The sequence below is a fragment of the Bos grunniens genome, chromosome 2 (genome assembly GCF_055505025.1).
Source record: "Bos grunniens cultivar Pamir isolate PY7600 chromosome 2, Bosgru_T2T1.0, whole genome shotgun sequence".
In the NCBI taxonomy this organism is placed as follows: domain Eukaryota; kingdom Metazoa; phylum Chordata; class Mammalia; order Artiodactyla; family Bovidae; genus Bos; species Bos grunniens.
Window position 1 is genome coordinate 51,985,242 of NC_141166.1, and position 27,743 is coordinate 52,012,984.

The following is a 27,743-nucleotide window of genomic DNA, read 5'->3' on the forward strand; positions in this document are numbered from 1 at the left end:
GTCAAATATTTTTGTAGCTTCTATTATAAGAAAAGATTATGAATGCAATAAATAACTGGATTTGATTTACCAGAATTCCACTCTTGGAATTTCCCCTCATGATTTACATACTGGCTGTGAGGATCACGTGTGTTTGCTGGTTAAAAGTGCAGACATAGACGAGTACACACAAGAAGCTCATATAAAAATGATATATAAATATATTGCAGGATGAGGTATGCACAAAAATATGTATGTTTTATGAGTAGCTAATAAATCTCTACCTGGCTGTCATATAAACCTTTAGTGGTAAACTGGACGATGCTAATACATTCACCTAAAAAGCAGTATAGACCTCTTACCTTTGGACTTTGTACATCATATGTAGCATATTAGGGCCGTGCCTAGTTTTATCACACAACCTGTGCCCTTTAGACACTTGCCTTATCTCCACTCCACCATATGATGCTGACTGTTCAGTCTGATCAGAACAACGTTCGAGAGATTAGTAACTTTATTTATACTTTCTTTCAACTCCTCTGCCTCAGAATTCGAATTATTTTCATGGTCTAGTAGTAAGGATACTAAGATCCACCTTAAAATTTGAATGACAGTTTTTCTTCTTGTGGATGGAAACTGAGCAGTGGCACTAAGATGACCCTATGAAGTCTCAGCATTGAGCCCCAGCATTGTTAAACCTTTGAGGTGAATGTGCCTTCTGGCCCAGCTGTTGGAAGCACGCACATCCTGTAGTAATTGCACATCTATCATGGCTTGCCCACAGACTGATGGTCTGGCTTGAAGAAGCAGGGTGTCAAGAAGAACTTTGACTATTCTAGGAAATGATGACAAAAGGCACCCTACTGACAGAATGGAAAGTATATATTGGTAGATTGAAACGATAAGTTTGGTGAATGATGAACAAGATGTAGTTAATGATCAAAATCTCCCCCAAGAGGAGATTTCATTGGCTTCATGTATATACTGGCTTCATTTCTCAAAGCCAATAACTCAAGAGAAGTGCAGTGGGAAAATTCTAGTTACATTCACAAGTCTTCCCAGCCATTCTCTTAGACTCATTTAGCAAATATTCCAGGTAGTAGAAATTCGGGTATCTCTTCCATCCAACAAATGAATACTTATTGAACACCAGTAGTGTAGAAACATGGTTAATGTGAGGTATACAAAAAAATGACAGAGAGAATATATAAAACTAACTATAATCCAGATGAATAACAATACAAGTGAAAAGTGCTTTATAGACTGTTAATAATGGCAGCTGCTTTTAAAATGTCCCCCAAGTGCTATGGCAGTCAGAGAAGGTGGCATTTGACATCAGCTTGAAGGGAAGGGAAAGCTTTATCGAGGAGAGGCTGTTTGAACTGCACTTTGAAGAATGAGTGAGAACATTCTGAAGAATAAACAGGCAGTGAAGGACGGGGACAACGTTTTCACTTTAGGGCCTTTAGAAAAACCTCCACCAAACACGTAACTGAAGCAGTGTGATAAAATGATTATGAGGCTTTGAGTGGGTAGTAGTAGAAACTGTATTTTAAAAGTACTGATTTATTAAGTAGTGCTGGGAAAACTGGACAGCTATGTATAAAACAATGAAATTTGAACACTTCCTAAAAACATACACAAAGATAAACTCAAAGAAACTGTTAAACTCTTAGAGGAAAACATTTATAAAACACTCTTTGACATAAATCACAGAAAGATCCTCTATGACCCACCTCCTAGAGTAATGGAAATAAAAACAATAATAAACAAGCAGGGCCTAATTAAACTTAAAAGTTTTTGCACAGCAAAGGAAACTATCAACAAGGTGAAAAGAAAATGCTCACAATGAGAGAAAATAATAGCAAGTGAAAAAACTGACAAAGGATTAATCTCCAAAATATACAAGCAACTCATTCAACTCAATACCAGAAAAACAAACAGCCCCATCCAAAGGTGGGCAGAAGTCCTAAATAGACATTTCTCCAAAGACATACAGATGGCTAACAAATACATGAACAGATGCTCAGTATCACTCATTATTAGAGAAATGCAAATCAGAACTACAATGAGTATCACCTTACACCAGCCAGAATGGCCATCATCAAATAATCTGCAAACAATAAATGCTTTAGAGGGTATAGAGAAGAGGGAATCCTCTTGCACTGTTGGTGGGAATGCAAATTAATACAGCCACTATGGAGAACAGTATAGTTAGTTCAGTCGCTCAGTCATGTCTGACTCTTTGCAACCCCATGGACTGCAGCAGGCCAGGCTTCCCTGTCCATCACCAACTCCCAGAGCTTACTCAGACTCATGTGCATTGAGTCAGTGATGCCATCCAGCTATCTCATCCTCTGTTGTCCCCTTCTCCTCCCGCCTTCAATCTTTCCCAGCATCAAGGTCTTTTCCAATGAGTCAGTTCTTTGCATCAGGTGGCCAAAGTATTGGAGTTTCAGCTTCAGCATCAGTCCTTCCAGTGAATATTCAGGACTGATTTCATTTAGGATGGACTGGTTAGATCTCCTTGCAGTCCAAGGGACTCTCAAGAGTCTTCTCTAACACCACAGTTCAAAAGCATCAGTTCTTCCGCGCTCAGCTTTCTTTATAGTCCAACTCTCATATCCATACATGACTACTGGAAAAACCATAGCTTTGCCTAGAGGTACCTTTGTTGACAGAGTAGTGTCTGTGCTTTTTAATATACTGTCTAGGTTGGTCATAACCTTTCTTCCAAGAGGCAAGTGTTTTTTAATTTCATGGCTGCAATTACCATCTGCAGTGATTTTGGAGCCCAAGAAAATTTGGAGCCCAAGTGCAAGAATCCTCTTGCACTCCTACCAACAGTGCAAGAGGATTCCCTCTTCTCTATACCCTCTCCAGCATTTATTGTTTGCAGATTTTTTGATGATGGCCATTGTTTCCCCATCTATTTGCCATGAAGTGATGGGACCAGATGCCATGATCTTAGTTTTCTGAATGTTGAGTTTTAAGCCAACATTTTCAGTCTCCCCTTTCACTTTCATCAAGAGGCTCTTTAGTTCCTCTTTGCTTTCTGCCATTAGGGTGGTGTCATCTGCATATCTGACGTTATTGATATTTCTCCCAGTAATCTTGATTCCAGTTTGTGCTTCATCCAGCTTAGCATTTCTCATAATGTACTCTGCATATAAGTTAAATAAGCAGGGAGACAATATATAGCCTTGACGTACTCCTTTCCCAATTTGGAACCAGTCTGTTGTACCATGTCCAGTTCTAACTGTTGCTTCTTGACCTGCATACAGTATAGAGATTCCTTAAAAAACTAGGAATAAAACTACCACATGACCCAGTAATCCCACTACTGACCATGTACCCTAAGGAAACTATAATTGAAAAAGACTCATGTACCCCACTGTTCATCACAACACTGTTTACAATAGCTAAGACATGGAAACAATTAGACGTTCATTGAGAGATAAATGGATAAAGAAGTCGTGATACATATACACAGCAGAATATTATTCAGACATAAAAAGGAGCATGCTTGACTCAGTTCTAGTAAGGTGGATGAACCTAAAGCCTATACAGAGTGAAGTAAGTCAGAAAGAGAAAGACAGATATCGCATATTGACACATATATATGGAATCTAGAAAGACGGTACTGATGAACCTATCTGCAGGGCAGCAGTGGAGACGCAGACACAGAGAAGAGACTTGTGGACCCGAGAGGGGAAGGAGAGGGTGGGATGAATTGAGAGAGTAGCTTTGAGACATGTACATTGCCATATGTAGAATTAGATGGCCAGCGGAAATTTACTGTAGGATGCAGGGAGCTCAAATCTGGTGCTCTGTGATAACCCAGACGGTGGGATGGAGTGGGAGGTGGGAGGGAGGCTCAGGAGGAGGGGACATATGTACACCTGTGGTTGATTCATGTTGATATATGGCAGAAGCTAACACAATATTGTAAAGCAGTCATTCTCCAATTAAAAATAAGCAAATTAACTAAAATTTAAAAATATAAAAATAAAACAAAAACTTATTAAAAAATAAATGTACAAATTTATAAATCCAGGAAGTTATTTTGCCTCTTGTTCTCTTAACTCTCTCATATGATTGTTCTACTGTTGTCATGAAATATTTCTGTAACGTGGGGGGAAAATGCTAAAACAGAAGCTAAAGCAGTGTTAGAGTTTTCTGGTAAGACTATTAATGGACATTTTTGTTTATCTACTTATATATATGAGTTTCTAAGTCTATAGTAGGTAAAAAAACTAATTTGGGTTGGGGCAACCCTATTTAGTTCCTCCACACCTGCTATGATTAGCTTGCTGGTGTGGGAGGTTCAAACCAGAAAGAGCTGTTGCTCTGGGTGCACTAATAAGCATGTACAATTGCTTCTGAGGAGATAATACTCAACTCGGAAACCCTCACAAAGACTGCTGCTCTTCAGCTCCTCCTCTGCTGAGGCAAGGGATTCCCTGACTTGCTTGGCCAAAAGAAGGCATATCCTGGCACTGCCCCAGTGAATTCTGTTGCACCCAAGTGTTCTCTCTGATATATTGTTGCAGGTCTGTGTTCAGACCTGCAACAGGTAGGTCAGGTAGAAGTTAATTCAGAGGAACATGTATTCAGCATCTACATCCCCATAGGTATATTGAGCTCCTTCTCTATGCTTGGTCAGTAGTCACAGCTCTGGCCCCTCTCAGGGACATGGATACCCCAACCACTCCCCTCAGTTCAACAACTGAAGCAGAGCTTTTGAGAGTCCTATGTCCGCTCTTCAAGCTAGCCTCTGTTCTGATCAGTTGGTACTTAGCAATGCTTGTTGTCGGTATTCTGAACAACTTGGCTTAGGATACCGTTGTAAAGTACTCTGGGATTTAGTGTAGAATGTAAACACTGCTTGTGTTTGCAGGTAGGAGAAGATTCTCGACATGCAGGACCACCAGTTCTTCCCAGGCCGTCGAGTACGTTCAATACAGTCAGCAGGCCGCAGTACCAGGACATGGTTCCAGTGGGTATGTCACCTCTTCCTCAAAGTCTTCATGTTTGCTTTCATGTCAGTGTGCACCACGCATTCTCTGCTGATGCTTCCCTGTTGTCAGCCTCTCTGACAACAGAGGAACAGTTGCATTATCCTTAAAAAACTGATTTGAGTATCAAACACTTATGTCTTGTAAAATCCTGTAGGCTGAGAATTTTTATACTACTCTGCCTTTTCTGTGTGAAGTCTTTATGCTAGATTCTTGAAGTTAAGGAAAAATAGGTTGTTAAAGCAACTGGGTTGTGTGGCCATTTTAAATTAGGCATTTGGACAAACATATTTGTTTAATATATATCCAATACTTGAGACAGAGTTTAAATGGTGTGTGAGCCTGTAGTAGTCATGAGGGCACATTCTTAAGGGGTTTTGTGGCAAATTCAAGATAGCAAAAGTGCCAAAATTGTAAACTAAATATAAATGAATACAGGCCAGTAGGCCTGAAGAACAGTTTGAGTTGTTAGTAAAATGGTGAGGTTGAAGTAGATCAGTTTTCAAACCTGGAGCCCCTAAGGTAGATGGAATGGATAGGCTGGCAAGTGGGCTGTTCCATCTTCAATTTGAGCAGCTCTTCATTTGTCTGGTTTTATCGTAAATGTTTTATTTTTTAAAGAAAGATTTACCGTGAAATATAATGCAGTGCACACGTCCGAAAGAAGTTTGAGAACCACTGATATAAGAAGAAATTCTGAGTAGAAATCAAATAGTCTATATTTTATTGTATAATTACTAATTTGATGCTAAATACTACACATAGAATTTTTAAGTACTATAAAATTGTAGTTTAAAAATTATCTAGTCTCTGATCTTAGATGAAATGTAAAAATCTAGTGATAAGATTTCAACTATAAAAGTATGTTTATTATTTATATGTGGTGAAAAGTGCAGTTAGGACACATTGAGTTCAATAATGAGATTCCATTTTAGCAGATAGTATTTTTTAAAATTTCATTCGCATTTAAGATAAGCATGATGTAGTTAAAATTTGAAGTGGCAGATGACTAGAGAATTATGTTTCTTTTGACTGATATTTTTAAGTAAGGCATGTTTCTTGATCCTATTTATGAACACGGGAGTATTAACTGAACTAGAAATCTCTGGTGTTTGAGGATTCAGATACTCAGTTCTGTGATTTAAATGTATCTATATTTCAGATTAGAAATAGAAATGTAATGAAGATGAATTATCTTAAGTAAGCAAGTTAGTTTCTTGATAAAAGAATATTAGCAGAGCCTTTAATAAATTTTAATTACATTTAAAATTTCTATAGACATTAGCCAACCTTAACTATGATATAGATTTTCCTTTTAAAATATTATGTACGTAATTGATGATGCTGGTTCTATTGTAGCTGTTGGTGTAGTTGATTTGGTAAAGAGCTACCCTGTGACTTAGTGGCATTTATTTCCATCCAGAATTTGGGAATGGCTTGCCTCTGCATTTCAGTAGTTGCTGTTGGCAACTCTTGCTCTGCCTCTTTACCCCTGTGGGTGGCTGACATTTAATCAGAAGATGGCTTTCCGTTTCTAGCAGTTGTTTATGAGATTGATAAGTCTCAGTGTCTAGAATCAGTATGAGTATCAGTATCTAGAATCTTGTTGATGATCTCATCTTGCAATTTGATAATAAATATGGCTCATCAAATGAGTTTAATGAGTGCATAAATCAATCACACCTAACATGTCCAATACTCATACAGCAGGACAGACACAAATTGGAATTTAGTTATCTATAGTGGTTCTAAGGGCTTCCCTGGTATCTCAGATGGTAAAGAATCTGCCTGCAATGCAGGAGGCCCTGGTTTGATTCATGGGTTGGGATGATCCCCTGGAGAAGGGATAGGCTTACCCACTCCAGTATTCTTGGGCTTCCCTGGTGGCTCAGAGAGTAAAAAATCTGCCTGCAATGCGGGAGACCTGGGTTTGATCCCTAGGTTAGAAAGATCCCCTGGAGGAGGGCATGGCAACCTACTCCAGTATTCTTGTCTGGAGAATCCCCATGGACAGAGTAGCCTGGTGAGCTACAGTCCGTGGGATCTCAAAGAGTCAGACATAACTGAGCAACCAAGCACAGCACAGCACAGGGGCTCTAAACTATGACTCTGAATACAGGAAATATTAATCAGGAAAACAAAAGAAGTCTGGATTTATGTGAATAAAACTAACAGATTTGAAAATATTGTTACATACTATATATATATATATATTTTTTTTTCCAGCTTACAATGACAAGATTGTTGCATTTCTGCGCCAGCCCAACATCTTTGAAATTCTGCAGGAACGTCAACCTGATCTTACCAGGAATCACTCACTCAGGTAACCAAAATATTGGTATTTAATTCAAGTTGCATAAGCCCCAACTGTTAAATCTTCAGTAACACTGATAATCGTCTTGGAGATTCACTTTTGCTTTCTGGCATTCTGAACAAAGGCATCTTGTGAACAAATACTTCGTCACCAATAGCAGATCAGTGCAGTCCTGGCTTTTTGCTGTTAAGTATGAGAATTGAATGAATTTGACTAAAGAACCTAGAACCATCTTTAAAGAATATGAAAAAGAAACAAACTTTCACAGCCAAGAATGCATCCTAGATGTGTAGACTATAATGAATATAGTAAGACACTAACTATTTGGATGTAATATGAATAAGCAAAAGTAGCATAATGTTTATTGAATTGAGACATAAAATCTTAGACTTGGCACTGACATTTTTCCATAATAAAAACACAGTGGAACTCAAAGAAGAAATCTGATCCTCTCCAGAGTCCGGTATTCCCCTGTATGACCCCTCTCTTCTGAACAACTCTTCAGTGCATCATGCTTCAAACCCAGTTTTACTTTCCTGAATACATGCTGTTCCTTTTCCCTGGTGAGCTCTTCTTCTGTGTGTGGCAAGATCTTTCTTTTTAAATTCAATGTAAGAATTTCCCTGGTGGACTCTCACTCTCATGATGTAGTCTAGTCTTTCTCACCTTTGCTGTGCTCAGCATCACAGAGGTGGAGATGGAGAGAATTGAGAGTTTCTGCTGAAATCCTACATAACTCAAAGCCCATTTAGTCTATATGCTACTTGTAATGGCAAAAATATGTTTGCCCAGTGGTGCCATCCTGGCCCATGACAGCAGTTCTCAAATACTGTTCCACTAAGCTGTGTCGAACTGTTTTTGTCAGTATTACTGGGGAGTTTTATAAAGTCCAAAATGCCAGGTCTTGCTTCCCCCAACTTATCTCCCTTCTCTTAATTTATGCCCTCTATCCTCCCATGCCCTGCCCAGAAATTTAGTTCAAGAGGTCTAGGTAAAGTTCAAGCATTTAATTTCTTAAAACTTCTCCACATAATTTCAATGGCACACCCAGGTGTAATAGCCTCTGGTCTAGACACTAATTTGATCGTTAATTATTTAATATATCAAGCTGTCCTTCCTACTATTTTGGTTATGTGACTTTTATGCTTTGACTTTTCAAGTGCTTATGCTTTATTTTCCAATTAGATTATAAGATCTTTGCAAATAGGGATCTTACCCAATTCATTATTTCTCCTTCCTTACTGCTAAAATATCTAGTAACATTTTGCAAATATAGTGAATGTACGTATATGTTGATATGGCGATAAATTACCAAATATTCTTCTTATGATGTTCTTAGTCTCTCGTATCTTAAAAGTCATCATTAAAACTTTGTAAAGTTTCTAAAGGCTAAAACTTCACATAATTTCAAGTATGATACTACTAATGTTGCTTATATAGAAATCCTGGTTTCACATAGTTAACTAGCATCTAACTCAGGTATCAGTGTTTTCCCCAACTTGACAAGCATGCTGTTCTCAGTCAGGAAAAATTATAAAAATTATACAAGCTGTCATTTTGTATATTTTATATTATAGCATCTACTCAGCAACCCATGGGCCTCTAGAGAGTCTTCTGTAAAAATAACTTTGTAGAAATGAGCCCCTCAGTTCTGTAATGAGAGATCTTAGAGGTTCTGGGCTGCAAAGCAAAACAAACAAACATACAAACAAAATCCCTCCTCTTTTGCAAATCAGAAAATAAGGAGAACTCTGTTTTCTCTCTTTACCATCTTCAGCTCCAACCTGCTCCTCCCCTTACTTGTAGTCAATATTCATTCCTCTGAAAGAACCCTGTCCCAACAAAAAAGAACAAGAAAAAGGAAACTCACAAAATTTTCCAGTTTTGCTCTACAACTCTGCATTATTATTAATTTAACATATCTTAAGATCTGTATTGTTAGAGAAATAAGATGATATAATCTACCTGAACAAGGCATCTCACATTATCATTATTCCTTAATGACTTGACAGAACCTTAACAGGTCCTAACAGAGGGAAAACCTGCAGCCACTGGAAGCTTCCAGTTTTGTTTATTCCTTCTGCTTTTTAGAGTCTTTAAAGTCTCTAATCTCCTAAAAATTGCTGAAGGTTTTTATTTTTTAGTGACACCTGGGGTCCTCAATTAAGGAAAATCTCATGTGATAATCTATTGCTAAGATATTATTTGATAGATTTTAAAATAAGTTTCCATCTTATTTCAAAACTTGTTAATAAATTTCCATTTATATTTTCTATAACTGTTTATAGAATTTGACCATAGAAGGCTTGAGCAGTCATGACAAGTAGGAAGAAGCAGGAACTTCAGTCAGTGGAATAATGTTGCTCTTACATAGAGTGTGTGTAACTATGTACTTTTAGCCTGAAAATTTGTTGATAGTTCAGCACTTTGCTTATCGTAACTACATGATGGGGAAGTTTGTACATCTAAAGGAACACTCTGTTTCATATAGTTAAAAACTGCATTGTAAGGAACATTCCCACAAATGAAGGCGGGGAAGCTGGGGTTCTTTAATCTCATATTTCAGTCATGTATTTGATAAGAGATTTATGCATGGAATGGAACTGCTGAGTCATGGCTCAAAAGTAGCAAAGATAACTGTGAGCCTATCCTGAGCTGTGTGTACATTGTTCCTCATCGGTGGCACAGATAAAAATATGCCTTCTTATTTTCTCCATAATATGATGAGGAATTAAGTGTCAGCCTTTGGGAAATTCAAATAGGTACACCTCTGTGCTTTGTGTTTTTTTCATTTTTCTCATATGATTCCTTGCCCTCCAGAAGATGGCAAGCAATTTGTTTAGTTTGTATCCATACACAGCTTTCTCTTCCTTGAGACGCACCTTGAATACCTTTTCCTGTAGAATGGTTATGGGTTTTCATGCATTGGGATATAGCTTTTGCTTTCCATTGCTATTTTTAAAATTCTGCTTCGTCTAACTTCATCTGTCAAGCAAATGTACATGCTACCAAGTTGTTTTCTCTTTTTTTTTTTTAATCTCAGAAGAGATCTATTGGCTCAGAAAACTCAACATCCAGAAGTCGTAGCTCCGTCAAATGGATTGTGTCTCATTGGATTACATTGGTTCTTAGTGAAAGAGAGTAATCCTACTAAGAAGCTCTATAACATTAAAATAAAGACTGATACAAAATGTTTTAAGATTTTATCCAAAGACAAATCTATTCATTAAAAACACAACCTTTTAAGAATATTTTATAGATGAATGGAATACGTACAAAGTCAATAAAATTTTGGTGTTGGTACTTCTACAATATTGTATTATGAACAAGGAACCAAGTACCGTAAAACTGACTTAAGAGTTGAGAATTCCCTTTTGTGTAATAGTTGAATTTAACCAGTAGATCTACTCCCTACTAATCCTGCTGCTGCTGCTAAGTCGCTTCAGTCGTGTCTGACTCTGTGCGACCTCATAGACGGCAGCCCACCAGGCTCCACCGTCCCTGGGATTTTCCAGGCAAGAATACTGGAGTGGGTTGCCATTTCCTTCTCCAATGCATGAAAGTGAAAGTGAAGTCGCTCAGTCGTGTCCGACTCTTCACAACCCCACTCAGTCGTGTCCGACCCTTCGCGACCCCATGGACTGCAGCCTACCAGGCTCCTCTGCCCGTGGGATTTTCCAGGCAAGAGTACTGGAGTGGGGTGCCATCGCTGTCTCCACCCTACTAACCCAACTTTCCTCAAACCGTGATGATAATTATTTCGGACTATAGGTCAATTCCTCCATGAGTATGTTCTTTGAAAAATTTCCTTCCCGTGAGAATAATCTATGATGCTTTTTTTCTGTTCTAAATAAATTGGGCCATTTCCTATTTAGGTCACTAGTAAATCAATAAATTGGAAGTCAAGAAATTCTGAGCTACAAAAGGCAAATGAATGTGTGTCCCAGGGTTCACCAGAATAGAAGCAAACACAGACTCTGACCTTCTGTTTCTTCCCATAACCCTATTTTAAGAGCCCTGGAATTTCGTTATTGTTCAAATTATATGGTTAATTTTGTTTTCGTTTTTAAAAACAGTGCATGCCATTGTGAAATTATCAAATAATACAAAATTTTGTGAAATAAAAAGTTAAAATTTCCAAAAGCTACCTTTCTTAAAACAAACCCCAGTGTTCAAAATTTCTAACCTGTTTTTTGTTCAGTTTTCTAACAGATGAGTTTTTCTGCATTTAATATTGGCTACAATATTAATCTCAGTTAACATCTGATCTACTGGTTCAAAATAGCATCGATTTCCCCTTGCCAATCCTTATGCATTTCCTGTTACAACCTGCCTAGCTCTCTCATCGTTTTCTCCTCATTTGTTTACTGTTCTTTCAGATGTCTGGAACCAATATGACAAACTTCTGAACTTTGTTTACCAAGTTATATGTAACAGGAAATCTGCATTGAAACTTTTTCTTATGAAAAAATTACATAGGCTCAACTATTGAATTTTTAAAAAATACTTAAGATAATTCACTGACAACCACATAATGTTATTGGAGAGTCCTGGTCTGTTTCCCAACTGGGAGATCAGCATTAATAATGACACTTAAAAAGTAGTAGAATATAGATCTTAAGAGTTGAGGGTCAAAGAGACTTGGTTTGAATTCTGGCTCTGTGGTTTACTCACCAGACTGAATGAGGCATTTAGCTCCTCCAAGTCATAGTTTCCTCATCTGGATGGGGATAGGAGTTTCTAACTTGCAGTGTCCTTTTGAAGATTAAATGAGATAGTATATTTACTGCCCTGGTACTATGTAAGCAAATACAAAGGATACAGTAAATTTAAAGTAGTATTATATTAGTAGCCTGTCCTTCCCTTCTTAATTATATCACAAGGACTCAGTTTAAAGTAGTTTCCCCTAAATTTACTGGTTTTCTAAACCACTCTTCTTAAGATGGATCATATGTATAAATGCCATCGTATAATTCTGTGGGCATAGTTAAAATACAGAAATGGTCTCTTGCATTCCATCACTAATTTCTATGTTGGACAGCTTTCTAGTGTTGCGCTTACACTATGTTCTTTAGGAAACTTTGTTCTAAAATTTTTTACATGTAAGCAATGAAACCAGCCTTGACTGCTCCAGGTTTGCACAGAGGAGTGAGTCTTTTGGTTCAAGATTCAGTGCAAATTACTGAGGGCCAACCATCATGGCAGAGTCATTGACATAACATTTTAGAAGTCATCCAAAGGTGAATTATACCCATCTTCTCAGGCAATAATCTTCTTGTAGATCTAATGAGAGGCTTGAAATATTGTTACCTAGGATAGTAAGGAACACAGATCCTTAGTCCTAGGTCTCTATTCCACAGCTTCTGCAGAAGAAATAATTGCTACTTATGTTTTATGCAAATGGATATGCCAATTTGTAGTAGTGTATAGATTTTTGACATGTACATCAAAATGTACCTAATTGTCTAGTTTTCACATTTTCCCTATGTGGAATTTCATAACTATTAATTTTAAAATAACTAGACAGTCAATCAGTTAAGATTAGAAAAGGCCCAAAAGAAAAATTCTCATAGCCAAGGTTAGATTAGATTTGCTTAAAATATTATACCCAGGTATTTGTTAAATTTTTCCATAAATAAAGTTCTTAAATATATTCATCTACTGGATATTTCTCCAAAGCATTATATTTTCTGGCTAACAAAGGATTCAGTTAGGATTTTCAAACCATTTTCTTACATGAAGAATAACCATGTTTTAGGTATGTCTGTTCTATTGTTGATTTTTGCTATATTCTGTTGCACATATCAAAAAAGAGTTAAGCAGAATGGCATCCTTCTTCAGTAGCTCATCAGATGTGGTCTCTGTGTGGACTAAAGTACAGTATCAGGAAGGATTCTAGCCTCAATGCTTTCCCTAAACCCGAGAATAATAAAACATTTCTTTAATCATAGAGAACAATGTGTTACTATTTCTGATATTAAAAATGGATTTTAATGAAATCTGATTTTTACATCTACATTTAATTGCAAAATTATTAGTGAGTCTTACAGAGCAAATAAAATATACATAGCCTCTATGTTAATAATGTATTTTTTGTCTTTCTCAATGAATTTGAGTAGTTATGGAAACTGTCTTCAGAAAAATTAATTTGGTTAAAATTAAAATGCCCTTATTTCAAGCACATTGTCCTACATACAAATGGATACTATTAATACATCCCACTGAATACGTTATTACTGTCTGTACCTTGAAGGTACATTTTATAGTAAACATTCTTGCAGACCCATCAGAGTACCATCATACCAAAACTCAGGTATCATATGTGTCTGAATTTTATATTTACAATAAAAATGGCATAATATTACCACTGGTGCTTAAAATGTTTAAAAACATCTTATATTTTTCTACCATATGTTTTATTACACTTATATTCCAAATCAAGTATAAGCTAAATGAAATCAACTTATATTTTACTCATTTTATAACTTCTTACTTCTCATAGTACCTCACATCTTATATTGTAAAAAGTGGGTATTTAAGAAATATTTGATAAATTAATCAATTTCATAGCAGTATATTTGGGACTTAATGATAGCCCCTAAAATTAGTTACCTCAAAGGGGTAAGTAACTACATTTCCAGTGTACAAAATCACATATATAAAGATACAGAATCCCTCTTTTTAATAAATCAATGTATATATCTTTGTATATTCCAATAATTACTTTAGATCCCAGGAAATAGTAGCATAAAATTATTTATTTTAAAAACTTGGCTAGAATTCTCTAGCATGTAGCATTATTTTGAATATTAAGATGAAATTTTGAATAATGTTATTTACTTTTAAAATTACATTGGGATTTTGATGGACATTTTTAAAAAGTTTAAGTTACTTTGCATATGATTAAGATATTTAGTTTTCCATTTTTTCTTCTACAGGTATAATTTTTCATGCATTCAACCTTTGCATTTCTTACAATACAGTTTTCTTATTTATTTATTTATATAGGCACTGAAAGTTTCGTGTCTAGGTTTTCCAAAAGTATTTTATATTTTTGTTTCTGTTATGAGTGGACTTTTTTTATAGTTTTTTAAATAATGACTGCCAAATCTAGAAAACTGCTAGTATGATTTTCTGGAAATTGGTGTCTCAAGTTATTTTTTTTCATTTACCTTGACATTTTATATCACTGTTTAAAAAATACTGCTGTATCCTTGTCTACCCCTTTACATACTGTTTAACAGACTTGTCCATTCTAATGTTAATGGGTTATATTGTAACCCATTTGTTTTTTATTTCATACATATATTTTAAAATAAAATATATGCCTATATAACACAGTTTCAATTCCTGAATATCTTTTCAGTTAAAACACTTGTATCAAATACATAATAAATTATTATAATTCATACAAAAATATAAACCTCTAGCTATACATTTTAGCATAACCTAGATATTCTTCAGAATAATGATGGATTTAGGGTACAAGCTGTTAAGAATGTCTGATTAAGGTGTCTTATAGCCACATGTTTTTTGCATGTAATAACTAAATTCCTTTTGTTAGTCTTAAAATAGTTTTGCTTTAGTTTGCTTTACTGAGAATAATGTTTCCCATTATCTATTAAATTATGAGGATTTTAAACCCTTCATATGATTATCTCTTTGGTCCTCACAGCATTAATTTCAGTATTACAGAGAGGCCAGAGTCTTATCTAGTGCATATCATAGAAGTACTCAATAGGTATTTGTGGAATTAACCAAGATAAATACCAAGATTAAAACAACTTGCCAACAATAGAAGCAGAAAAAGGAATATATGACCAGACATCTAATTTGGCTCTATTTTCAATAGATCATTCTGTCTGTTGAAAAAGGAATAAATAATTATGAGACCTATCTGATAATATACTCAATATTTTGAGATTTTTGCATGCTACTATATACTGTGCTAAGGCTTTTATTTACATTTGTTCATTGAATCCTTTCCATCAACCTATGAGGCAAATACTGTAACTATGCTTATTTCAAGATGAGAAAACAAGCAGAGAGAGTTAAGTAACTCTCTCAATTCTTAGCACAGAGCTGATTTATATCCACTTAGAACAAATATTGCTTCTAAATATATGACTAATTGATTTCACCTCTGTGTGTCCATAAGCATTGTGAGATAATAATAGATCCTTATTTCCAAACCTTACCTATGTAATGGGAAGTAGAAAGAAAAGTTGACCTTTCTACTGCTTGGTTCTTACCTCAAGCCAGACCATGCCCTGTGACTGTAATCAGAAATATGAATCATTAGTACTGATTTTCCTTTCTTGACATTACTCCATCAGAAAAGTCATGGGGATTTCTCTAAAATTGCCCTGAGGCGATTTTTCACAACATATATATTTTTGAAGGTTTACTAAACTGTATACAGAAACCTTCTGTTTACAGAAGAAAAAGGTGTCAGAGGATGAGATGGCTGGATGGCATCACCGATGCAATGGACATGAACTTGGGCAAACAAACAGTGAGGGACAGAGAGGCCTGGCATGCTACAGTCCGTGGGGTCGCAAAGAATCAGACACGACTGGGCGACTGAACAATAGCAACAACATCATACAGGAAACGTGTGCAGAGTCTGAAATCCAGAGAGTGTTGTGGTTTAGAGGCATTGGTGCTTCTGATTGTTTTTGATCACGTGCCCTACTTTAACTGCACCAAAATGTTGGTTGGTTTCAGTGAGGCTATTTTCTGTGGGAATTCCGGTCTTGAGACTATGTTCCCTTGTCCTCAAATGATCTTCTGCTTGAGTTGATCTTCTGGGGTGATTCTACGCGTTGGGAGGAAGTGGTTACCAAGGTCTGAATTCGACAGGCATTTGAGAGACAGTAATAGCCAGTGACTTTTTCCCGGGATGTCACTGTGTATACAGTCTGGTATCTGTATGAATCTCTTAGTTATATAACAGTTGTGTTTTCTTATGAAGAAGTTGTCATTACCTGTTTTGTACTTCCTGCAGTGGGTTCTGTTTTAGTAAATAATGTTAGCTCTCTGGTTCTGTTTTCTCCACCACAACAAAAAAATGGTATAAAGATAAATTTATTCCAAATACTGAATGGACTCAGGGAAATTTGTTTGGAGCCAAATGTATTTTGGTATTAACGGCTCATTTGCCTGGTTTGATTTTGCTAAGCCCTTCTTATGTGCACAGCATAGTGCTGGGTACTGGAAGGCACAGAGATAAAGGAGGAAGGACTTTTGCCCTCCAGAATCTCACGACTCAAAATGAACTGAAGTTATAACTGAGTGGCTGTGTGAGAAAGTGCAATGCTGGAGGAAGTGCTGGAGTGTGTTGTAAAGGGTACAGTGAGCAACATGCCCATGAGGAAATGGTCCAATGATAAAATATTCTTTGAATATAATCTTGCATGCTCAGTCACTCAGTCATGTCTGACTGTTTGCAACCCCATAGACTATAGCCCACCAGGCTCCTCTGTCCATGGGATTTTTCCAGGCAACGATACTGGAGTGGTTGCCATTTCCTCCTCCAGGTGATCTTCCCAACCCAGGGATTGAACCTATGTGTCCTGTATTACAGGCAGATTCTTTACCACCGAGCCAACAGGGAAGCCAATATAATCTTAATTCTCATTATAAACCACTAAAATTGAATAGAATTTCTTCATTAAAGTGAAGGCAATAAAGAAAGAAATTAGAGGATTACCATAGATTTCTTCTAACTCTGTAAATTTATAAAATAAACTTGAGTAAATATATTAATGTAACTTTCAAAAGTCCTTCTAATCAGAGTCATGTGAATCTTCAACAATATTTCTCAAACTTGTTATGGTTATTTCAGACACTGGGTAGACTCATGGAAATTTTTTAGAATCCACTCTGTTATTTTCCATCCTAAAAGGAAAACAAACATTTCAGATCTACAATAGTGATTTTTAACCATGTGTATTTAGTGAAACAAAATGTGTACAAATATAAAACATGCATGAACTCCATATCCTTACAGCTTATAAGCTATAAAGCCAAAAGAAATATTAAATTAAGTAAAAACAAAAAAAATAACATTTGAATTAATGATATTGCGAGAAGATTTTGTTTGCAGAAGCCAAATCACCAATGTTGAGACCAGTGTCAGTGGAAAGATATATTTGTGCTTTTTGTTTCACTTGTGTTTGACTTGATTCTTTTGATTTTTGTGTCTAATGGTCTATCATATGCATCTGTGGCATTATCTTGGTCATAATTTTTCTTGCGTAACAAATAGCTTACTTTTATCTATGTGATGAGTCAATTCACTTAATAGTATACCCCCAAGTACAATACTGAAGAAAAATATATCATTAAACATATCCTGTGATGATTCTATTGCCATTTTTCTACTTATAAACTATTTAAAAACTTTTGTTCTTAGAAAAAACCATAACATATGCTTTATTTAGCATTTTTTAAGTCCATTTATTTTGTTTTCTCTTTAGCCTGTGGCAATTTACATATATATTACCTTGCCTTATTTCGTCATGATCATTTAATTTGCAATTTAATACTACCAAAGAAAAGTTTTGTCTTTTTAAATGGTGAAAGAATTGCGTATTAGTAGCAGACAGGTGCAGCTATCATATTTAACATCAAGCCCTGCTCATCAACACTAAAAGTTCACCTCTGATCACTTGGCAACAAGTGTCTTGTAAATGCAAACCTGGGAGTTGAAGTCACTTTGTGATGTCTAGTCATAAATGTCATCCAGCTTGTCCAAAATATGCTTACCTCATATTAGCAGTTTTAATCATCAAAGTGGAAACACAGCATTTTAAAATTCTCCTAGTATTCAAGATCACATCTGTAGATTTCTAGTAGGCAATGATGCCAGTTAAAGAAATGCTGGACTAAAGAATATTGGGCAAATACCTGATAACCAAGGAATAGTTCCCATTTTTCCCCCCATCAGGAAAGATTGGTGATATTTCTGAGGATAACTACGCACTTTTTTCTCTTCCTCAGCCTTGATCTTCTTTCTTGGCAGTCAATAAACCAATGCCTTCTTTGTTTTTACCTGAAAGAACTCTATGAAGGAGTTAATAGAAGAGAAGGCCTAAACAGGGCTCAGTTAAATGAATGAAATAACTTAAATATATTCATGTCATGCTGGCATTTCCCATGGACTCTCTCTCTTCCACTGCACCATGAACTCTTTGAGAAAGGGGCAGTATCTTACATCCTATTTGATTCCTGGTATATGATACCATGCCTAGCACATAGTAGGTACTCAGAAATTGTTTGCTGAATGAATGAATATTGACATGAATTTGGGCGAACTCTGGAAGATGGTGAAGGACAGGGAAGCCTGCTGCTGCAGTCCATGGGGTCGCAGAGTCAGACATGACTTGGCGACTGAACAACAACAACAGTGGTATGATGTGTATCAAATAACACGTTCCACTGCCCTGTTCCTGGAAGCATATGACCCATCTCTTGTCACTGTGATAAATTAGCTGGCCCTGTAGAGAACTAGTCTCAGCCTGCCTCTGATATGTTCTTAGTCACTTAGTCGTGTCCAACTCGTTGCAACCCCATGAACTGTAGCCCGCCAGGCTCCTCTGTCCATGGGGATTCTACAGGCAAGTATACTGGAGTGGGTTGCCATTTCTTCCTCCAAGGGACCTTCCCAACCCAGGGATCAAACCCAGGTGTCCCACATTGCAGGTGGATTTTTTACTGTCTGAACCACCAAGGAAGGCCACACCTCTGTATTTTTTGGCCTAAAGAATCAGGCCAGTTGTCTTCACTGCCTCATAGTTGATATCTGGAAAGTGATGAGAAGTTTCCCAATTGGCATATTTCCTCCATTGTCTTTCCCTTTCTTTCCCTCACCCTGTCATCCTTCTGACTCAGGAAGCTATGATCTCTTCCTTATCCACAGGATATCATAGGCTCCATACAAGCAACAGTCAAGAGCATGCTATCTTTTTCATCACTCAACCCGTTCTGTGTGGTTCCAGTTAAATGAGTAGAAGAGAGAGTTCAGCCTGTTTGTTTTCTGGTTTTGTTGTTTGCCTAGTCCATTGTGGTGATAGACTAGAGGTAGCTTTTGTTTCTTCAAGATCACAACACATTGTTAGTCACACTTATAAGAGTACTTCTTTGGTCAAGTTCATTTTTTTTCCAAGATAATTTTTTTCTGATTTAGCTTTCTTTAAACCAACTTTTATATCTCTTATCAAAATAGAATTTACCTGATAATGGGCCTTGGTTTCCATCATGTGCTTCAGACATATGATTATAACACGTGAGGGAAAATGTTCTGCTTGGTTTGAGACTTCAGACTGAAATAACCATAAGCAGAGAGGAGAGGCTGACTTTTCTTTTCTTAGTTCCTTTATATATATGCCTACCATTTACCTATATGTATATCTATATCTGTATTTCCAGTAGCTAGCTGCTATATGGTATATATAATATGGCTGTAATAGTATATACAATTATGTAAAACATAATATTTATACTGGCAATAAAAGGTTGAAAATATCAAAGATTAGGTGCTTCATGTACTAGCACATTCTGTAAAATGGATCTAAGCAGAAGCAGCCTAGGACTAAGCTCAGTTTATCATTTCCAGTAAGCTATGTGGTTAAGAGCACACAGTAGTGAATTTTTCATCTCAACAGTTGAACCTTGTCTTCACCTCATTACTTTCAAGCCTACAGGTAAATTAGAATTTGAAATTTGGGATTATAAAATCTAATTAGAACTTTATTAAACTGTCAAATAGGAAAACAAGATACTCTATAGAAAATAACTAAATCTAAACAAATATTTATATCAGATATTGATACTTTATTTCATAGTATACAGAAATCAGAGTATATCATCATTTAGCACTTAGAGTAAAATTGTGTATTTGTGTTGACTGTATGTTCCTATCAAAAGCAATGCTTTCAGTACCCAGTTTATGTTCTTATTTTTTGTCTTCTTATCAAAATTGATATGGTGTACTTGGAAACGGCATAATGTAAATGAGCGGAAACAACCAAAAAAATTTATATTGAATTTATATTGATATAAAGAATTGAGATTAACAAAACAGTGACTCTGTAAACAAATGAACGCTGGTGTTATCACATATATCTATAATAAACAATGGTCCAAAATTGTGTTTGGTGTGTGTATATATAAGTATATACACATTTGCACTAGTGTACATATAGTCTGTTTCACCAACTGTAGTAACTGAAGATGTTTTAGGTTTCAGTTATTTGAAAGAGCCACATGCTTTTATACCGAATATATAATTTACAGATAGTACCTACTTCCAAGTAGAAATGTGCTCATCATGCATAATGTAGAGGTATATCCTCAGGAAAACAAATGAATATCCTATTTGGAATAACAAGGAATTAATCTGAATGGTCCAGACTGTTACTTATAGTCAAGCCCGCAATAAGGCTTTAACTCAAAGCAGAGACTGAATTTTACTGGTTGGTTGGTACTGCTACCTGTAGTAGTATTTGAGTAGCAAAAGATGAGAACAATAAATTTTTTTTTTATCATTGTTAGAAATGGGTGATGCTGATGCTCATGAGGGTCCTCCTTGAAGACAAGGACCACGTTTTACTTGGATGCGTATTCCTAGGGCACAGTAGCTACCACACAATAGGTACCAAAAAAAATGTGGTGACCATTCTTTTTTTAAAAAATGGTGCCTTAAGTACTGAATTATGTTGCCAACGTTTACTACACATATTTGAATTCTTTATTTGCTTGAATAGGGAGAAGATCCAATTTATCCGAACTGAAGGGACTCCAGGATTGGTGCGTCTTTCAAGTGATGCAGACCTTGTCATGCTGCTGAGGTATGTAACGCCTTTTCAAAGTGGGAAATCTCCTATCATCAGGCATTCTGAAGCACTTTAGAAAATAATGTGCTAGAATTGGCAGCCAGTAAGTGCTTCTTTTATTCTAAAAGACTTGTGGAATACTCATGATGGAGATACAGGATACTGATTTAGTGATAAGTCATTTCAGATTTCATTTCTTATCACTGGAATCAGCTTGATTTTTGTTTTACCCTGCTGGCAGAGGATGCAGTATTAGGAAGGGGAAAGAGACCAATGAGTAGAATGTCCTGCCACAGAATAAGGCAGAAGGTTATACCTCGCTTACCGCGTGAGAGTAAAAGAGAGGTTGTATTTGTATTTTCATCCAAAATTTTTTTCTCAGAATGTCTTTTGTCCCCTTTTGCTGATTGAAGTTATTTATTTACTTTATGGCTTTGGGAATTTAAGTTTGGGAAATCAGAGAAGAAAGTTGAAATTTGGTCACTGGTACTCACTGCCAACTTGATAGACTTTCATAAAACTGACCAATTATATTTTCTTTTTTAATGGTTAGATGGGGTTTGGTTTTGAACTTTAGGGGAGTTTAGAATGGAAACCTGGCAAGTTTTTAAGAAACTTTTTCAGTTTTGATTATTTTTCAAATGTAGGAGACCAGAGTAAAATAATATTTTGCTTTACCTAGTGGTTGGGACACCCACTATTATAATCTCCATAGAATTAAAGGGAAGTCATACTGGGCCATTATCAAGCAATGTTTTATTTATTCCAAAGTATTACTAGTCTCATTCATATTATTCATGAGAATCTTAACTCTAACCATTTATACTGCATGCTTGATTGCTGCCATATTTGTAAAACTAAAGTCAAAAAGTCATTTTCTTTTACTCTACAGTTGGAACATAACTCAAAGGGATATAACCATTTTTCATGGATATTTTCCTTCATTTTATCCTGAACATGACCTATTTGATGGATAAGGGTCACTTCTCAGGCTAGATGCTAACCCTCAACTGTGGTGTTTAGGCAGTTCTGAAAGCAGGATGTGGCATGCTAGATATTCATGAAGATTCTTGGTCAATAATGTGGAATACGATGTTTCTACCATAGTTGGGTTGTTGATAAAATAGCAAGTTTTATTACAAAATTCTGGCTGGGATAGGACTCTTTTGATTCATTATAGAAGTCCGTGGTTTTTTATTTAAAGAATTCTACTGTTGGAATTAGTAAAAACAAAAATGATTACGAAACAGAAATCACAATTATTGTATACCTTCTTTTGGTTAAGTAACCTTTAATGATATAGCCCTAAATATTTTGAGTTACAATATAGTTTATAATATTTGTATGTTGGTAAGCACTATAATTTGCATGAGTTTCTATGTGTTATGTGGTTGAATTTTAAAATATTTGAAAAGTGATTTGTATATAGAGAAAGACTACATTTTTCACCTTTAGGAAAATAGATATGTTTTCTGAAGCCTTTGGAGAAACATGAGAAATTTACTTATATATTAATAGCTTTATAATTATACATACACGTGATAAATGATATTTAATTCTAGACTTTTACTTCATTTGGATTAGCAAATAAATGGTTTTACACTAACAATATATTACATGTGCATGCTTAATAAATAATATTTAATGATTATTGAAACATTTTGGGATACTCTCATTTCTTTATTTTTTATTTTGCTTTGGAGTTTGAATCATTTCTATCAGTTACTATAAACTCAGGCAGTGGATTTGTTTGTTACATAGATGGAATCTCTATGTCTGTTTTTATACTTTGTCTGTTTGTTTTTTCTTTCCATTTAAAAATATTTTCTTGGGTGAACTTTGTAGAACATGAATTATTTTTTAATAAAAATATTTTTATTAATGTATAATTGATTTATGTGTGTGCATGCTGAGTTGCTTCAGTTGTGTCCTACTGTTTGTGACCCTATGGACTATAGCCCTCCAGGTTCCTATGTCCATGGGATTCTCCAGACAAGAATACTGGAGTGGGTTGCCATGCCCTTCTCCAGGGCATCTTTCCAACCCAGGGATCGAAACCATGTCTCCTGCAACTCCTGCATTGCAGGCATATTCTTTACCACTGAGCCACTGCTAATGCTAAGTCACTTCAGTCCTGTCCGACTCTGTGCGACCTCATAGACAGCAGCCCACCAGGCTCCCCCGTCCCTGGGATTCTCCAGGCAAGAACACTGGAGTGGGTTGCCATTTCCTTCTCCAATGCACGAAAGTGAAAAGTGACAGTGAAGTCGCTCAGTCTTGTCCGACTCTTAGCGACCCCATGGATTACAGCCTATCAGGCTCCTCCGTCCATGGGATTTTCCAAGCAAGACTACTGGAGTGGGGTGCCATTGCCTTCTCCGACTGAGCCACTAGGGAAGCCCATAGTTGATTTTTACAAAACTATATTAGTTTTAGGTGTACAATGTAACGATTCAATGTTTTCATTTATTGTATTCCATTTTAAATTATTATAAAAATATTGGCCAGATTTTCTGTGCTGTACTTTATATCCTTGTATCGGATTTATTTTTTAACCTATATACATTGTCTGTTTCTTAAAAAAGAAAGTCATTCCTGATACAAATGGACTTGAATATCAGCAAGCTGCAATATAGAGATGATACAGCTCCAGGAAAGTATTCATTTCAAAATAAACCCATGTAAAGTTGTTTTCCAATATAGCTATTATAAACTTAAGACTTGTAAAATAACTTTTCTATATTTGTTATTGGTTATTCTATTTTGGCATTAGTGGTAAAGAACCTGCCTGCCAGTGCAGACGACATAAGCAACATGGGTTTGATCCCTGCATCCGGAAGATCCCCTGGAGGAGGAAATGGCAACTCACTCCAGTTCTTGCCTGGAGAATCTCATGGACAGAGGAGCCTGGTGGGCTACAGTCCATGGGGTCATAAAAGAGTCAAACATGACTGAAGCACCTTAGCACGCATTCTATTTCTATTCTGTTAAATTATAAAAAATGTGCAGAGCTTATATAGGAAATGATTGATAAATTTGGCTACATTGGAATTGTTAATTTATGTAATGAAAGCCATCACACATAAAGACATAAAGAAAGGCAATAAACTAGAAGACTATGTTCACATGATATAAAACAAAGATATCATGAATACAGAAAGCATGCTTTTAAATCAATTTGAAAGAAAATAACCCCAAAGAAAAATGAATAAAGAATATAAAAAGGCATTTCAAAAGAATCAAAGCATGAATAGCCAATAAACTCATGGAAAGATGATAGTAATCATAAAATGCAATTTCAAATAACGAGACACTATTTCATGTTATTCAATTGAAAAAATAAAAAAGTCTGATAACACCAAGTGAGAAATGGGAACTCTATATTGTCTGTATTTGGTGGTATTGCAGTTCTACAACCTCTTCAAAGAACAATTTGACAGTATCTTGTACGGATAGAAAACCTACACGAATGACTGAGCACGCTCTGCTTTTAGATATATACCATAAGTGTACGTGGAGAAGGAAATGGCAACCCACTCCAGTACTCTTGCCTGGAAAATTCCATGGATAGAGGAGCCTGTAGGCTACAATCCATGGGGTCGCAAAGAGTCAGACACGGCTGAGCAGCTTCACTTCACGTCATATGTATACTAAGAAACTCTATTATGTGTATACAAGGTGATACATACAGTATAATCATTGCACCATTATTGATAAAAACACACAGTTGGGGGAAAAGTCAGCATTTGTCAAGGAAGTTATGGATAAATACACAGATATATTCATAGATAGGGCTTCCCTGGTGGCGCAGTGGTAAAGAATCCTCCTGCTATGCAGGAGCCACAGGAGATGGGGGTTTGATCCCAGAGTCAGGAAGATCCCTGGAGGAGGACACAGCAACCCACTCCAGTATTCTTGCCTGAAGAACCCCATGGACAGAGAAGCTTGGTGGGCTACTGTCCATAGCATCGCAAAGAGTCGAATATGACAGAAGGGACTGAGCACATGTGTACAAACATTCATAGAATGGACTGTATGTTACATGGCAGGTAAAAGTAGTAAAGTAGACCCCTTATATAGCAACACAGATGGATATCAGAAATATATTGTTGAGTAAAATAGTTTAAGGATGTAATACACTTATAAATCATTTATATAATTTCTAGCAAAACATAGGGCAAAACTGTATATTTTTCCTGTATACATATGTTGAAAATTTAAAATTCTGGAAGGATATGTTAAAATCATGATAGAGGATCTCAAAAGGGACTTCCTATACAATATGAACATATACAGATGTATAGATACAGCTATATATAGGTATATTCACCTCTGTAAGTATGTATATATGTTTGAAGCAAAAGATAATAGTGTAAATATGTATTAATCCTGGATGATATGTATTGAGTGTTTTTATATTGCTCTCTGTCTCTGTGTTAAATTTTTGAAGTAGAAAATTTTCTCTCTTGGTATGAAAGTTTTCCACATATTGGTTGTATTTAAAGGAAATGATAGGTGTCATGGAGCAAAGGGACACAGATATAGATGTCCAAGGAGAGGGTGCTAATTGCTACTCTTAATTTTGCTGTGAGTTTCTAAACCTTTGTGGTATCAACTGTTTTATGTGGCATTTTTCCTTAGCAATCAACTTTAAATTCACATTATTCTAATGGTTATTGATTTATTGAGAAAGAGAATTGATTGTTTTGGGGCTTAATTTGGTATTACAAATACAGTTACTTGTTGCTTCTGGTTCTAAATCTTTTGACTTTATAGTTTAAAAGTGGATAGATGGCTTAACAATATGGTATCTAAAAATGCTTTTACTATAGTGGTTTAGCAGACATGTGCAGATGAATGAGGACCAGAAAAGAACTATCAAGATGTTATTGTATTGTTATTAATATAGCCCAGAGTTTCAGCCTTCAAATTACTGACATTTCAGGCTGGATATGCCTTTGTTGCAGGGCACTCTTCTGTGCATTGTAAGATGTTTATCAGCATTCTGACCCCCCTCATTAGATGCCAAAAGTACTCCCTTCTCAGTTATCAGAACCAAAAATGTCCTCAGACATTGTCCAATGTCCTCAGAGAGTACAGGGGAGGGCAGAATTGCCTCAGTTGATAGCAAAAGAGACACTGATGTATAGAACAGTCTTATGGACTCTGTGGGAGAGGGAGAGGGTGGGAGGATTTTGGAGAATGACATTGAAACATGTAAAATATCATGTAAGAAACGAGTTGCCAGTCCAGGTTCGATGCACGATACTGGATGCTTGGGGCTAGTGCACTGGGACGACCCAGAGGGATGGTATGGGGAGGGAGGAGGGAGGAGGGTTCAGGATGGGGAACACATGTATACCTGTGGCGGATTCATTTTGATATTTGGCAAAACTAATACAATTATGTAAAGTTTAAAAATAAAATAAAATAAAAAAGAAAGCCATTTCTATAATCCTCAGGAGTTCTTTCCTTAAATCTCTGAAGACTAAACTGCTGCCACCTTTTCTCAACGTTTTCTGAAAACAAATTTAACAGATTTCTAGATTTGACTAACTTTAAAAAAAAGCCACTTCTACCTCTTAATTAAAAAGCACAAGTACTCTTACTTAGGTTGTTGATTCTATTTTGTCAAGTGTTTGTATATTTGACAATCAACAGTACGTTTCTTTATTATAGCAGTTAATTAAAAGTCTAGGATTTCAAGATCTAGATTCCTGATTACTGTCTTTTAGGAGAGTATTTAGAAATAGAAACTGCACTATGGAGCAGAAAGAAGACACTCGATTGAATAAATCAAAATCCTCACATTTGAAAAATATTATAAAGTCAGAGTAAATAAGAAAGCTAATTATTTAGCAGTTGTAATTATTTTAAAGGTGTTTTGTTATATTTTGCTTTTAATTCTCCAATGAAATGCTGAGTTCTTTGAAGGCCAAGATCCTGTTCTATATGTCTTGGAATGAAAATAGAGAACATACTTTGTGTATTAATTATGGGTCCTCAATAAACACCATCTCTTGTGTTTGAATCTTATTCTCAAGTGTAAAAATCAAAAATCCAGTCTATTTTCAAATGAATACACAAACTGAAACTCACTATTTAAATGACACAATAGAAATTATGTTGTCCAAAGCTGGTGGGAAAACAGGTAAATAACTGCAGGTTTCACAAAAGCTGCAAACAGCCAGCGTTTTGTCCCAAGGATTACCCACAGGAGAAAGGGGACGGATGCTTTCTTTGGGATGTAAACTGGACCTCAGATGGAATGAGCCAAAGGGAGAAATCAGCTTACTCATTGTGGAAACAAAGCGTTTACCTGTATCTTTGGCTAAAGTATGCATTTTGTTTCTTGTCTTTCCCCAGTTTATTTGAAGAAGAGATAATGTCATATGTGCCTCCACATGCCTTACTCCATCCCAGCTACTGTCAGTCCCCACGTGGCTCCCCTGTGTCCTCTCCCCAGAACTCACCAGGTGAGTCCACCTGCTGTGTGCAGTGAATTCTCTAAGGAATGAGCCCTGAAGTCAAATGTTCTGTCCTCCTAAAGGACAGTAAGGGAACACTTTGGGTACATCTGTAGTGTTAGCACAG

The 27,743-nt window shown here is 36.1% G+C and overlaps 1 protein-coding gene across 8 annotated transcripts in view; it reads left to right on the forward strand.

The window, feature by feature from the left end:
- Nucleotides 1–27,743, forward strand: part of HECW2 (HECT, C2 and WW domain containing E3 ubiquitin protein ligase 2) — a 433,106-nt gene that overhangs the window by 351,376 nt on the left and 53,987 nt on the right. For all 8 annotated transcript variants that reach the window (XM_086348453.1, XM_086348470.1, XM_086348425.1 and 5 more), the window contains 4 exons: nucleotides 4,880–4,982; nucleotides 7,224–7,320; nucleotides 21,081–21,164; nucleotides 27,516–27,625. In XM_086348453.1, the coding sequence (XP_086204579.1) occupies nucleotides 4,880–4,982; nucleotides 7,224–7,320; nucleotides 21,081–21,164; nucleotides 27,516–27,625 (394 nt within the window). The remainder of the gene's footprint in view (nucleotides 1–4,879; nucleotides 4,983–7,223; nucleotides 7,321–21,080; nucleotides 21,165–27,515; nucleotides 27,626–27,743) is intronic.